This window comes from Asterias amurensis, chromosome 2, assembly GCF_032118995.1.
Source record: "Asterias amurensis chromosome 2, ASM3211899v1".
NCBI classification, from domain to species: Eukaryota; Metazoa; Echinodermata; class Asteroidea; order Forcipulatida; family Asteriidae; genus Asterias; species Asterias amurensis.
Genome location: NC_092649.1, coordinates 9,185,161 through 9,197,710, shown reverse-complemented (window position 1 = coordinate 9,197,710; position 12,550 = coordinate 9,185,161). Strand labels below are relative to the sequence as shown.

The 12,550-nt window shown below is 38.0% G+C and overlaps 2 protein-coding genes across 2 annotated transcripts; one reads left to right on the top strand and one right to left on the bottom strand.

Annotated features, from left to right (window-relative positions):
• The first annotated feature begins 513 nt into the window (after positions 1-513).
• Positions 514-4,887, top strand: LOC139954145 (small ribosomal subunit protein uS12). Its single transcript, XM_071953828.1, has 4 exons — positions 514-607; positions 1,835-2,000; positions 3,904-4,024; positions 4,348-4,887. The coding sequence occupies exons 1-4, from the start codon at positions 604-606 to the stop codon at positions 4,492-4,494; spliced, it is 438 nt and encodes a 145-aa protein (XP_071809929.1). The 5' UTR covers positions 514-603; the 3' UTR covers positions 4,495-4,887.
• An 806-nt stretch (positions 4,888-5,693) lies between these two features.
• Positions 5,694-12,534, bottom strand: LOC139933997 (mitochondrial import inner membrane translocase subunit Tim17-B-like). Its single transcript, XM_071928252.1, has 7 exons — positions 12,469-12,534; positions 11,364-11,463; positions 10,718-10,781; positions 10,332-10,460; positions 9,603-9,638; positions 8,592-8,666; positions 5,694-7,617 (listed from the first exon to the last, which is right to left on the bottom strand). The coding sequence occupies exons 1-7, from the start codon at positions 12,492-12,494 to the stop codon at positions 7,541-7,543; spliced, it is 507 nt and encodes a 168-aa protein (XP_071784353.1). The 5' UTR covers positions 12,495-12,534; the 3' UTR covers positions 5,694-7,540.
• Between the last annotated feature and the right edge of the window lie 16 nt (positions 12,535-12,550).

Below are 12,550 nucleotides of genomic sequence, written 5' to 3'. Positions count from 1 at the left end.
GGGACCTGGTTGTTAATATTTTCATTTCTAAAAGATGCAAGCATATGCAAAATGACGTCATAAGGGTATTCTCGGGTATTCTCCGATGGGCCGAACCGCTGTGGAGTTTAGTATTTAGTGCCTTCCTTGAAGGGGCGGGTCTTGAAGACCCTCCTCATCCCAACGCCTTCTATGTTTAGCACGCCCACTACTAGTACTACCCTTGGACCATCACAATGCATTAAAAAAAAACATTATCGAATCAACAATTAATGAGAAAGGGGGAACTAGATTGAGAATACAAAGCAAGTCAAACTAATTTCAGAGGAATGATGGTGACTGCGGCTAAAGTACATAAGGCATAGGTTGGTTGCGCAGTTCAATCATAAGATTGAGCAAATCCCGAGACTGCGCCCAACGTAATCTTTTTTTATGACCTCTGACATTAGATTGATCATATGACTTTCAACCTTGTTCCTACGCGGAGAATTATTGCCGTTACTCGTAGCATCGCTTTGCTCGAATTTGGGTACGAGTAGAATGATCTACTCGCTAATAGACAGCGCCCTCTTGTGACCAACACATAAAGCACTCGTTCTTTTCGTTTCTTTGCAATCCACCAAAATGGGTGAGCCAAAACACGTGCCAAATTCTACCGAATATATCTACTTTACTGTTGCTTGTATATCATCTTGTCAATTCATTTTATAGTCCTTAGTTCTTAAAGATTACAAATCATGTAAAACTTAGAGGTTTTGTTGTGTAAAATGTGAATAATTTCTTGGTTAAATATGGGCATATTTTTAATAATTTCCCGGTCAGCTGCGCTCGGTCGGCATGGTTTGGTCTTGGAGAAGTGTTATAACGTATATAGCGTGTACGCAGCTGTCCAGTTACCGGACACATCATCTTAAATACGTTTGTTTTGTCTTCACTCTTATGCCAGGGCGACAGTTTTTCTTCTGTATAATTTAGAGAGACTTTCCTTAGCCTTAGATTTAGTTATTTATTTATTTATTTATTTATTTATTCATTTATTTATTTATTTAGGTATTTCAGTTTAAATAATAAAACAAATCATTATTTATTACGTTTATTAAAATTAAAAATACCAGCCAAACATGAATGTTAGAATTTAAAAACCTAGCTAGAATATATTACTTTTCTACATTAATCGTTATTTTGTAAAAATATTAAATAAAATCAAGTTTGGAAACATTTCCAGATTTCCGTACCACTTTTCCACTCAATTTTACTTTTAAAGCAATTGGATTTTAAATCTGTATTTTTTTATTCAGCCTGCTGGCTGTGATTTAAATAACCAGTAATATTTAATAATAATGATGTAAAAGTGGTGACAGGATACAGAATTTTCCCTGCAAATTCTGCACAAAATCATGATGTCAAAAACGACAATAATTATTATGAAAACTTCACTTAAAAACGTTTTATATGAACTCTTCCAATGTGTTTCTTTACAACGACACATGGTTGTTTGGGGGGGGGGGGGAATTGGTCTATATTTTAATAATATTCCCATCAAAGGTTAGAAGAAAAAAAAACTAAAGCATGCTTTCCTAATTTATGTCGGTTTCAGAAATCTGAATACTAGGAACACTGAATGTTTGGCAGGGATTTTGTGCAGGATTCGCTTATTTAATCAAGGAAAATTTGTTAGTAATTACAATTTTATGGACAAAATACTTCAGAGTTCAGTTAAAAGTGTTTGTTTCCTATCAAAAATTGCTCATTCATTAAGTTGAATTATTACCAGCAATTGTACACCACATGTCTGTATATTTTATCAATATTTTGAGAATGAAAATTAAATTTTAAAATTGTGTTTCTATTTTAGGAAGTGGTAAGCCAAGAGGTCTGCGTACAGCCCGTAAATTGCGTACCCATCGCCGTGACCAGCGATGGAGCGACAAAGGCTACAAGAAAGCTCACTTGGGAACAGCTCTGAAGGCCAACCCCTTCGGTGGAGCTTCCCACGCCAAGGGCATTGTGCTTGAGAAGATGTGAGTGGCTTGTCGAAATAAGAAAATTGGTTCATTGTGGTCAAAGTCAACCCATTAGCATTCCTCACTAAAAATAGAAGCTAAGTACTCGGATCTCAGACAATAAAGTGTCAAATTTCACTTACGCGCGCAAACTCCCAAATTGTTAGTTTACCTGTGACTACTTACACTTCTAGTGCAGTTTGGTGTGTCGATGATGCAGTGATTGCGTATGTGATATGTGTCTTGTTTGTCTGGTATTTAAGCAAAAAATACATCATTAAAGGCAGTGGACACTTGGTAATTACTCAAAAAAATTGTTAGCGTAAAACCTTTCTTGGTGACGAGTAATAGGGAGAGGTTGATGATATAAAACACTGTGCGAAATGGCTCCCTCTGAAGTGCCATAGTTTTTGAGAAAGAAGTGATTTTCCACGAATTTGATTTCGAGACCTCAAGTTTAGAATTTGAGGTCTCGAAATCAAGCATATGAAAGCACACAGCTTGGTGTGGTGACAGGGGTGATTTTTTCTTTCATAGTTATCTCGCAACTCCGACGACCAATTGAGCTCAAATTTTCACAGGTTTGTTATTTTGTGCGTATGTTGAGACTCACCAAGTGAGAAGACTGGTCTTTGACATTTACCAATAGTGTCCACTGCCTTTAATGCAGGCCTGTGCTGTGTGCTTCGTTTTTGAAAGGGCACCAAGGCATGTTCTCATCGATAAAGGGCATCCCATGACATGAGGAAATTTTAAAGTTCTACTAGATCATTTCAAGGGCACTGTGGCAATGACCAGGGGGCATGGAGGCAATCGCCTTCATTGCCTCCGTGAAGTATCGGGCCTGTTAATGCAGGGTGCTATTGATGATAATTTTTCATTTGTGATCCAATTGGAAAATTCCGTGGGTGAGAATGAGGCAATATATAAGGGCTCGAAATTAACACTAGACCACAGGCCCAACGCTAGTGTTTTTAGCATTGAACCAGTAAACTTTCTTCTAACCGGACAAGTCCGACGGTCTTGTGTCTTTGAAGAATAATACCAAAAGAAATGCTTACTTTGAGTCTGATAAATATCTTTTTTAAAGGAACACATTGCCTTGAATCGGTCGAGTTGGTCCTTGAAAAGCGTTTGTAACCGTTTGTTATAAAATGCATATGATTAGAAAGATATTTGAAAAGTAAAATATAATGATCCACACAAGTATCACTCAAAATTGCGTGGTTTCCTTTACCTCATCGACAAACACGATCGGCCATTTATTGGAGTCAAATTTTTTTTTTGAAAACAACGCAATTTTGAGGCAAATGTGTGTAGATCATTTTATTCTACTTTTAAAACATCTTTCTAACCATATGCATTTTATAACAAATGGTTACAAACGCTTTTCAAAGACCAGCTCGACCGATCCAAAGCGACGTGTTCCTTTAATATTGTTGGGTATGAAGGTTTTAACCATGAGATAAGGAATGAGATCTCCTGTTTGTGCTTGTGTGTGGAAATACAAACAGTCTTATTTCTGGTCTAGTAGAAGTTTTAAACTACAAGACCGACTGTTTGGTCAGATTCTTACCCAGTTTTGTTTTAAAGGTTTTACATGTTATCTTTTGTTCAACCTCAAATAACATCAAATTACTGCTTATTTGTTGTACTACTTATTACATAATTTATTATTATTATTCATTAATTATTTATATTGCGTTCGCATTTGATTAGCCAACTTGATCATACCTGTGTCACTGCAATTGGATGTATTGTTTAAGTATACAGTGCTACCACACATCAGTGTATATGGGTTAAATCAAAGTAAATGATTTAACTTAATTCTAGATTTCTCAGAAAGATTTGCTATAACAAAGTGGCCCGAATTTCCTAAAATATTTTCTTAAAACTCTTCTTATTTTTTCCTATTCCTCAGTGGTGTAGAAGCTAAGCAGCCTAACTCTGCTATCAGGAAGTGTGTCCGTGTCCAGCTGATCAAGAACGGCAAGAAGATCACGGCTTTCGTTCCTCGTGACGGTTGCCTCAACTACATTGAGGTTGGTTTTCAAAATGGAGTCACTTGAAACATGTGAAGATGATATAGGTCCATACTGAATCAATAAAGTGTTCTGTTTGGGTTTGGTTAATATTGTGGTCCATCTTAGTGAATTTCTTGCTTGTAAATTGTATGCATGCGTACTTATCATTAATACTAGGCTTGCTTCTCTTACACAGCTAAGCACGGCCTGTTAGTGAAGAATCATGACCTGGTTTTTGCTGTAATAAGTAAATGTTATACATAACATTACATGCACTCGAGAATCTTTGTGAAAGTTTGACCCTGTTCATAAAATATTTATATATTTATTTACTTCTCCAGGAAAACGATGAGGTTTTGGTGGCAGGTTTCGGCCGTGCCGGTCACGCCGTGGGTGACATCCCCGGTGTCCGCTTCAAGGTTGTGAAGGTTGCCAACGTCTCTCTGTGGGCCTTGTACAAAGAGAAGAAGGAACGACCACGATCATAGAAACTCTTCAACTTCAACCGTCTTGACCAATTAAAACACATCAAGAACTCTTTGAACTTGTTGGACTTGAAAAGGACAGTTCCTCCTCCAGCATGTGAAATCGCAAAGTTTAAACATTCTTTGGATTGTCATTTTGGTTTAATTGGAAAGGATGGGATTGGAATTTTAGGTGCCTGATCTTTAACACATGGCAGCCATGTTTGTCTTGTTTTCTGTGTGCATTAGTTGTAACTCTTGTGCATAACAAAAAGGGGGCAGACTATTTCGATTGTCGATCTATGTTGATTGGATGTAAAGATGGCTGCTCTTTGATAAAGGTCTTGCTTGATGGGTTTTTATGGATTTAAAGGATTTAAATAAATAGACACATGTAAATGTCTCGGTGAAAAGAAATGTTGTATCCATGACTTGCTTATTGGTGTGCCTTGGAACAAAGACTGTGTTGACCCAATTTACCCGACATCATCAACCTATGATAAATCTTAATAATGCAATTTTTTTAGTGATGCGTGCATTGCATGGTTGGACCCACACCCATATTTACATCCAATTGGATTCCCAAATTAGTAGACTTATCGCTCGAGGCAATCTATTTAGTGTAATAGGGTAGTGGCATAACCAGACATTTTCATGGGGGAAAATAATTTGGGTTGGTTTCTTGTATCGAACCCCATCCCTCTAATCCCAGACGGGTTATTGGCTTCCAGAGCACGGCCATCATCAGTGGAATCGCAACATGTGTAGTGATGACTGATGTAGGCCCTATGGTTTTACCAACTCAACCGGAATATTTTGCACCAAGACTCAACTTTGGGAAGACTTTAGAGCTGGGCCAAGTTTCATAGCTCTGCTTACCGTAAGCACAGAATCGGCGCTTACGGAAGCAGGGAATTCTGTGCTTACGGCAAGCGTATTTCACAGGTTAGCGGTGAATTTTGGCTTCTGCGCGCGTGTTCTCCACGTTACTAGGCATTCTACGCTTACAAGGCTAGCGTAGAAATTCGGCGCTTGCACGTGAGCAGGGAATCGTGATCGTAAGCGCAGAATTCGGCGGTAAGAAGAGTCATGAAATTGGGCCCTGGTAAGGAGTATCAAATATAGTATGGTGCTGCATTCAATATTTATTGGTGTAAATGAAGCACCACAGTCCGGACACAACACATCAAGTATGCAGTACGACAAGCAATGCTTTAACTCAATAACACATTGTTACAGATCTTTATTAAACATATACATGTACATTTACAATAATCACATTAATAAAGGGCCTCAGATTACAGCCCTGCTTTCCCACAAGTATAATGTACACTTTCAGTAGCAGCTGCAGCAAATCTGCCCTTAAACTATATAAAAAAGCGTGAACACCAAAGCTTGGCGCTTTTCGTTTTATTAGATAGGCCTGTCCTAGCCCTGGTAGAACATCGATCTCTGTTGCACAGTCTGTCGTGTTGTATGCAATGGAGGTGACAAACCTGGGCTAGGCCTGTCCCTACTTATGCGTGTACTTGGAAACTATTACTTGGATGTACATGTACAATAGACGATGTGACCTCTGACGTCACACGAAAACCATAACATGATTCGCGCGTATACCGTCGGCAGCCAGCTAGAAAGTGTATGCAATCTTACTATGACTACGCAACTCTTTGCCCGGCGAAACATGACGTATATAGTGTTTTGTCAACAGAGGGCGGTTTTAATGTAAACATAGGTCACATCGTCTATAGGCATTTTAGAACATCGAGTCACTCGGCCCTAACCACTCAAGCTCAAACTGCATGGTTTGTTTGATTCTGATGGACTGATGACTGCACTGGTCAGTAAACTGATCATTCTATACTTGGGATCAGGAAGATCGTAATCAGATTCAGACAGTTTGTGTGGTGGGTTTTGCTGGGAGTGAGGAAGGGTCCTTGTGAATCAACCTCAGAGGGGTATACAAATTACCAAGATTTCACAATGACTAGAACAAGTATTGGTGACTAGCTACTGAAACACAATCTTTTCAGTTGATTTGTGCAATTCATCATCATAATATACATTACACCAATGTTTTTATGGGAGAGGTTGGCTGTTGCAAGCTTTGTGTTTATGTCCCTTTGCAGGAGTTTGCAGATTTTCATTGACAGGAAGATCATCTAAGCTAACAAGCATATTGTACACGAACTGATAACTTGGTCTCTGCATTTTCCAATTTAGCAGGCACTCTCCCAAAAACACCCCCCCCCCCTAAAAAAAAGAAAGAAAGTTTCTTAGTGCTCTGCAAGTTTCACCACTACATGAAGATTGGGGTTTATCTCTAAAGCAATTTTGTCACAAAGTAGGAAACAATACAAGTTATACAGGCATATAAAACATCATTAAATCTGTCATAACAATCATTAAAATAAGTTAAAAATTGTAATGTCCCTGGATACGGAAAGACCGTTAATTAGGTTTTGGGCCAAGGTGTCAGAAATGGTATCGCCAAGTGACATTATGGGCGGAGTAGTGATTAATTAGTCTTGCACTCTGGAATACCCTCATGCTAAATGAAAGTAAACATGGAGGTAGAAATCGCCAAAATTGTCAACACTTCATTTTTGTTGTGGAAATCCTGCTGTAACTTTTGTATTAATCACATAAACCTATTATGCATTTAGTTAAATTTATACTCGACATACATAAGATGCCATATATGTGCCAGAGAGTGCACCCCTCATGTCCCATACTAAAACACACTTTTTCCCTCTTGTACAGAAGAACCCCCCCCCCCCCCTTTCTCAAGTGTTTTTTTTTTTTTGGGGGGGGGGAACCATGCCACATATCGAGCACCAAATGCCGACATATACAAAAGTCCAAACTAATCAGCTGTTGGAGCCATCATTTCACTTCAGTATTTTAATTATCTACAAGGATATAAAGTTGGTCATGAAACAGTAGCTGGATACTCAAAAGGTACCGTGATGCAGCATGCGATGGCTAGTTCGACTGCTGTTTCCTGTCTCACAGTTTTCTGTTTAATTTTTCTTTTGGTACACACATGATCAGGAGCATTGGTTCTTCATCATTGGTACTGTGTTGATGAGCCGAAGGACGGGGACTTGGGGCCTAGCTGAGAGGGGTCTTCCATCTGGGGATTAACTGTAGAAAGAAAGAAGAAAACAACAATTTGTTTTATTTTTAGGGCATTATTGAGGCACTAATTAACCACAGAGAGACTGGTTGTCCGAGTTGGAAGAAACTGTGGATAAGGCGCCTCAAGACCATTCAACTGCATGGTCTCAACATCCACTTACAGGAAATGACCACCACAATGTTGTCGTTACCTTCTTATTTGGTAAAATTATAATGAACCAGGCTGGGCACAATTATTGGGCGTTTTTGTTTGCAAATAGAGAGGTTTCGCAAGCATATAACCGTATCCGTTCACATCAGCCACGTGTTGAATTTTGTTTTGCAAACTATAGGTATGTTTCACTTGAGTGCGCTCGCATTCATCATGAGTGATTTTCTGACATACATGACCGATTAGAGACCCCGTGTTTTATACACTGCATTTTTTCATTGTTTTGCTTGCAAATGACTAAAAAATTATATCTATATCAAGCACGATGTGAAAGCTATTCCATGGGAAATGTTTTTGATCTGAGACAAAAATACAACTAAAAGTCTGCAAAACAGTATCCGTTTATCTACGACGTGTATGAACTCCCATATTAAAATACGATAGTTGCGGATACACATCACCTAAACACACAAAGTGTTGTTGTATCAGTATCTGTATGTGTATCCGTACACTTGCGAAACCTCTCTATTAGCACCCCAAATTCCTCTTTTCCATTCTGAAAACTGTGCAGTCGAGCGATCTATATATTTTGTATTACAACTATTTTTTTGAAGGGATTTAAACTGATCGCTAGCGATAGGTTGGTGCATGAAAGAGTTGAAAAATGTTTAAAACCCCTTCAACACAATATCTCAACTGGGTGGCCCAGTCGGTGACAACCACTGGTCTCCCTTGATCGCTGCATGTACAATAACAAACAAAACAGTAAATTTAGCTAACTGCTTCAGTCTTTTGAAATATGTCCCCACCCACCACCCACCAACCATACCTGGTCTGAACTGATCAGCAGACATTCTTGTCATCAGGATTCCGATTCCTTCAATCATCGCCAATAAAATACCACCTGGAGGGAGGAAGATATGAATAAAGACAACTCTACGTTATTTACATTAAGATTGGAACCTTGCAAATTCCTCTAAACTCAAAGTCATTCTGGACCTTAGTCCTATTTATTGATTTATCTACAAGTTCTGGTTTTGAAGCTAAGGATTCTCAGAAAAAGCAAACTTTTAAGTAAAATCACTTAAAGGCAGTGGGGACTATAGGTAATGATACTCAAAATAATTATTAGCATAAAACCTTACTTGATTACGAGTAATGGGGAAAGGTTACCGTTACCAGTAAAAAAAATTCCTCCGAAGTGCCATAGTTTTCGAGAAAGAAGTAATTTTCCACGAACTTGATTTTGAGACCTCAGATTTAGAACTTGAGGTCTCAAAATCAACCATCTAAACGCACACAACTTCGTGTGACAAGGGTGTTTTTTTCTTTCATTATTATCTCACAAGTTCGATGACCGATTGAGCTCAAATTTTCACAGGTTTGTTATTTTATGCATATGTTGAGATACTCCAACTGTGAAGGCTAGTCTTTGACAATTACCAATAGTGTCCACTGCCTTTAATAAGCCAAGAAATCACATCGAGAGAAGACAACGAAGAAAGTTTAAGTTTTAGATGCAGGAGGAAAACTTCAGAACATTATTCCAGGAAGACAAATGCAATCAGGTTTGGTTCTTTTATGTGCACTACCAATCCTAGATCACAGAATCTAGGGCTTAATGTCCCATCTGAAGAACAAAGCAACTATGGTAAAGTATCTCGCTCAAGAACAAAGTTCCAAGACCATGACTCAAATCTCGCACTCTGCTGATCAGAAACCGCAGAGCTTGAGTCCGGTGCTCTAAATCGCTCCGCTTGGACACGCCACTTATTGAGGTATTGAGGAAGACTTTAAACTCGGACTCCTTCCCTCAAAACTCTGGTAAAATTCTACTTGCCTATTGCTGCTGAGCCGGCCATGGCAACTGCTCCATCTAGGAAAGAGAAACATGAATTACAAAATAACTTATGTGTTTATAATAGGGCAACTTCGTTAATCTTTACTAAATGGTTAAATGGGACTTGAGACTTCCTCTTTGGTTAACCATTTCTACCGATTTCAATCAGAGCTATGAGTCAATCTATTAAAAGGGGAAAAATATAAAAACATTTTCCAGGAGCAACTAGGATTAAAAATAGAACACGACAACCAACAGACAACCAGTCTTCACAGTCACAAAACCACAAATGTGGCAGCGTACGAAGCAAAATGTATAACAAATTGCAGGTAATAAAAGAGGTTAATTTTTATAAGAGGTACAGCATAAGACAGTTCCACCAACAAAACAGATGTCAATCATTCTTACTAGACAGCATCAGGGGAATTTTTTTCAAGAAAATGAAGGTCTCTTTATTTTTCTAACCTTGAGTTTTGGTTTTGTTATGTTTTCATTTTACTGTCAGCTTCATTTAACTGTGAAGGCAATTTGGAAACAGATTTGAACATTGTTTACAGTTTAAATGTCCCAACCCTAGATATGAACTAATGATGATAAAATTGTCTTTTTTTAATCAACTAATGTTTTTGTTTAACCAAAGAAAAAAGAAGAAGTAAAACATGAAACACCAATGCCGCTTTAATGTTAAATCTGATTTTGAAAATTAAGTGTTAGAAGGACAACACGTACTTCTTGCAGCTAAAACGGCGCCAGTCAATGCCCCGCTTGTGATGGAGTTCCAGGGGTCTTCCTTCTTACGGATGTGAACCAGCGCACAGTCAAATGTTGAGAACAGACCACCCCACACGGCAAAATTGCCTGCAGGAAAAATAAATATAAATACTCCTTTCAAAATTACAAATAGGTGATCATTAATAGGATTATCCAATATTGATCAAATCAGATAAATATTCCTATGTATGCGGCTTGTGCGTGCAATTGTTATAATAATAATAATAATAGTGGCTTCTTATATAGTGCACAATTCTGTCTCACCGCAACTTACATGGTGCTAACCATGCAACACTGAAAAGAAAAGAAAACTCACTGAAGTAAACAAATAACATTTCACTCACCTCCAACTATAGGTGCTTTGTGTTTTACTGTTGAGAAACTTCCAATCAGTCTTTGTGTGAAACCCTTCAAAATAAAAATGAAAATCATTGAATATAATTGCCAACAACAAAGTTTAAGACCATAAAAATGCATTTGACCGATCTTAAAAAAAGGCGTCATAATAAGAATGATCATTCAGGGCTTGAATTTGACTGCAATACGTGTTGCTCAACTTTCTAACTGAAAAGTAATATTAATCAAAATGAGAAATTTGCACAGTTTAACATATTTTGCACTTAAGCCCTGAGATGCGATTTATCTCACTCCGGGCGAGTAAACTTTGATACTAAAAAAAAAATTAAAAGATAGTTATCAGACTCACAATCAATATTTGAACAACATTTTCTGGTGTATCAAAGATTTCAAATTAGACAGAGGTATAAAGCAGATCCATTAAATGGGGCCCTGATGTTGGAAGGAGTTTTATTAAGTAGCAGTCGTGCCTTAATTTTCACTCTTGAAGGGGCACAGCATTTTCCCCTCTAGAAAGGGACACTTCTGTGAGGAAAATGTGTCAATTTGTACAGGAGCCTTGAACAGGGCACCTCAGCAAAAGCACAGAGTACCACAGCAATACCTATGGGTGCCGCGGATTATTTCACTTACAGACGGTGCATTTCTTGCTCCAAGGATTGAGTGAACAACACCTCCACCGATGCATCCCATGGAGAAAGCACCTCCACAATCATCCACTATCCTCCATGGACTAAAAGGTTCAAAACAGAAGAGAAAACCATGCGTCAATATTTATGCAATTTTATGAAGAAAATAATACTTTTTTTTATAAATGCTTTGATTATCATTTTTATTATTGTTCACTCCACTGTACTGTGGGTCATCTATCTGGCCATCCTAAAAACTAACTAACAAAACAACACACTTCGCTGATTCTGAATCTTAATAGTCCGCAAAAATGGAATTTTCACACCAACTTTGTAAAGTCTTTAAGAAGACAATGAAGATACATACCAGTTTGAGATGAGAGGAAAACAATTGCTTCAAAATTTTTTGGGAACTGATAATCGGTAATATAACAAAAGGAAAAATACCCATATCATGATCCTGCCACCAGCTGACCAGCACCAGTTACCACTTTCAAGTTCCATTACGACGTTAGTTTTTAACATATAAATTTAGTTGCGATAACGTAACCCTCCTCCCGACAGCGCTGTCAGAGGAGGATTACGTTATCGCAACTAACAATACATGACTAATATAAATTATAACATTGATAGTCTGTTTAATTTAGGCCTAGGCTATAGTATAATTAAATAATACTAAAAAATTAGAATAGAAAATAGATGTTCCTTTTGGTTTTTTTGGTAAAAATGAGTAAAAACGTGGTGGCAGAATACGGGAAATCTTTCCCATTTCCAAATCTAGCATTACTAGCCGTGCAGCAGACACTACTGACGACCAGGGCTAATGCAACCCAGCAGCTCAATTCAACCACAACACCAGGCACAACATTCCCAATCTTAGAGGGCAGAGTGCCAGAGATGCAGATGATGTAATAATTGTAAGGTTCACTGATTTTTTTACCCCAATTTCTAATTGACTTTCCGGGTAAAAAGCTCGACGCGGATAATCAAAACTTAAAATAAAGAAATTTCTCGAATCGGGTACTTTTGGTGACTTCCCTCTTTATATTTTTCTCTCATAAGTAAAGCCTAATGTCGTTTTTATAGTCTTATTTCACCGGCTAACTTACCAAGGTTCACGTGCGTATTCTTCCATTTTTCTGGTTGTTGCCTAATTAGTTATAGCGCCCTCAATATTAAGAAAAAGAATGG

Coding starts and splice junctions, on each gene's coding strand:
- LOC139954145 (XM_071953828.1), top strand. Junction 2,001..3,903: donor GGCATTGTGCTTGAGAAGAT/GTGAGTGGCTTG, acceptor CCTATTCCTCAG/TGGTGTAGAAGCTAAGCAGC. Junction 4,025..4,347: donor GTTGCCTCAACTACATTGAG/GTTGGTTTTCAA, acceptor TTACTTCTCCAG/GAAAACGATGAGGTTTTGGT.
- LOC139933997 (XM_071928252.1), bottom strand. CDS start 12,494: ATGGAAGAATACGCACGTGAACCTTG. Junction 9,639..10,331: donor CGCCGTTTTAGCTGCAAGAA/GTACGTGTTGTC, acceptor TCTCTTTCCTAG/ATGGAGCAGTTGCCATGGCC. Junction 7,618..8,591: donor TGCTGATCAGTTCAGACCAG/GTATGGTTGGTG, acceptor TTCTTTCTACAG/TTAATCCCCAGATGGAAGAC.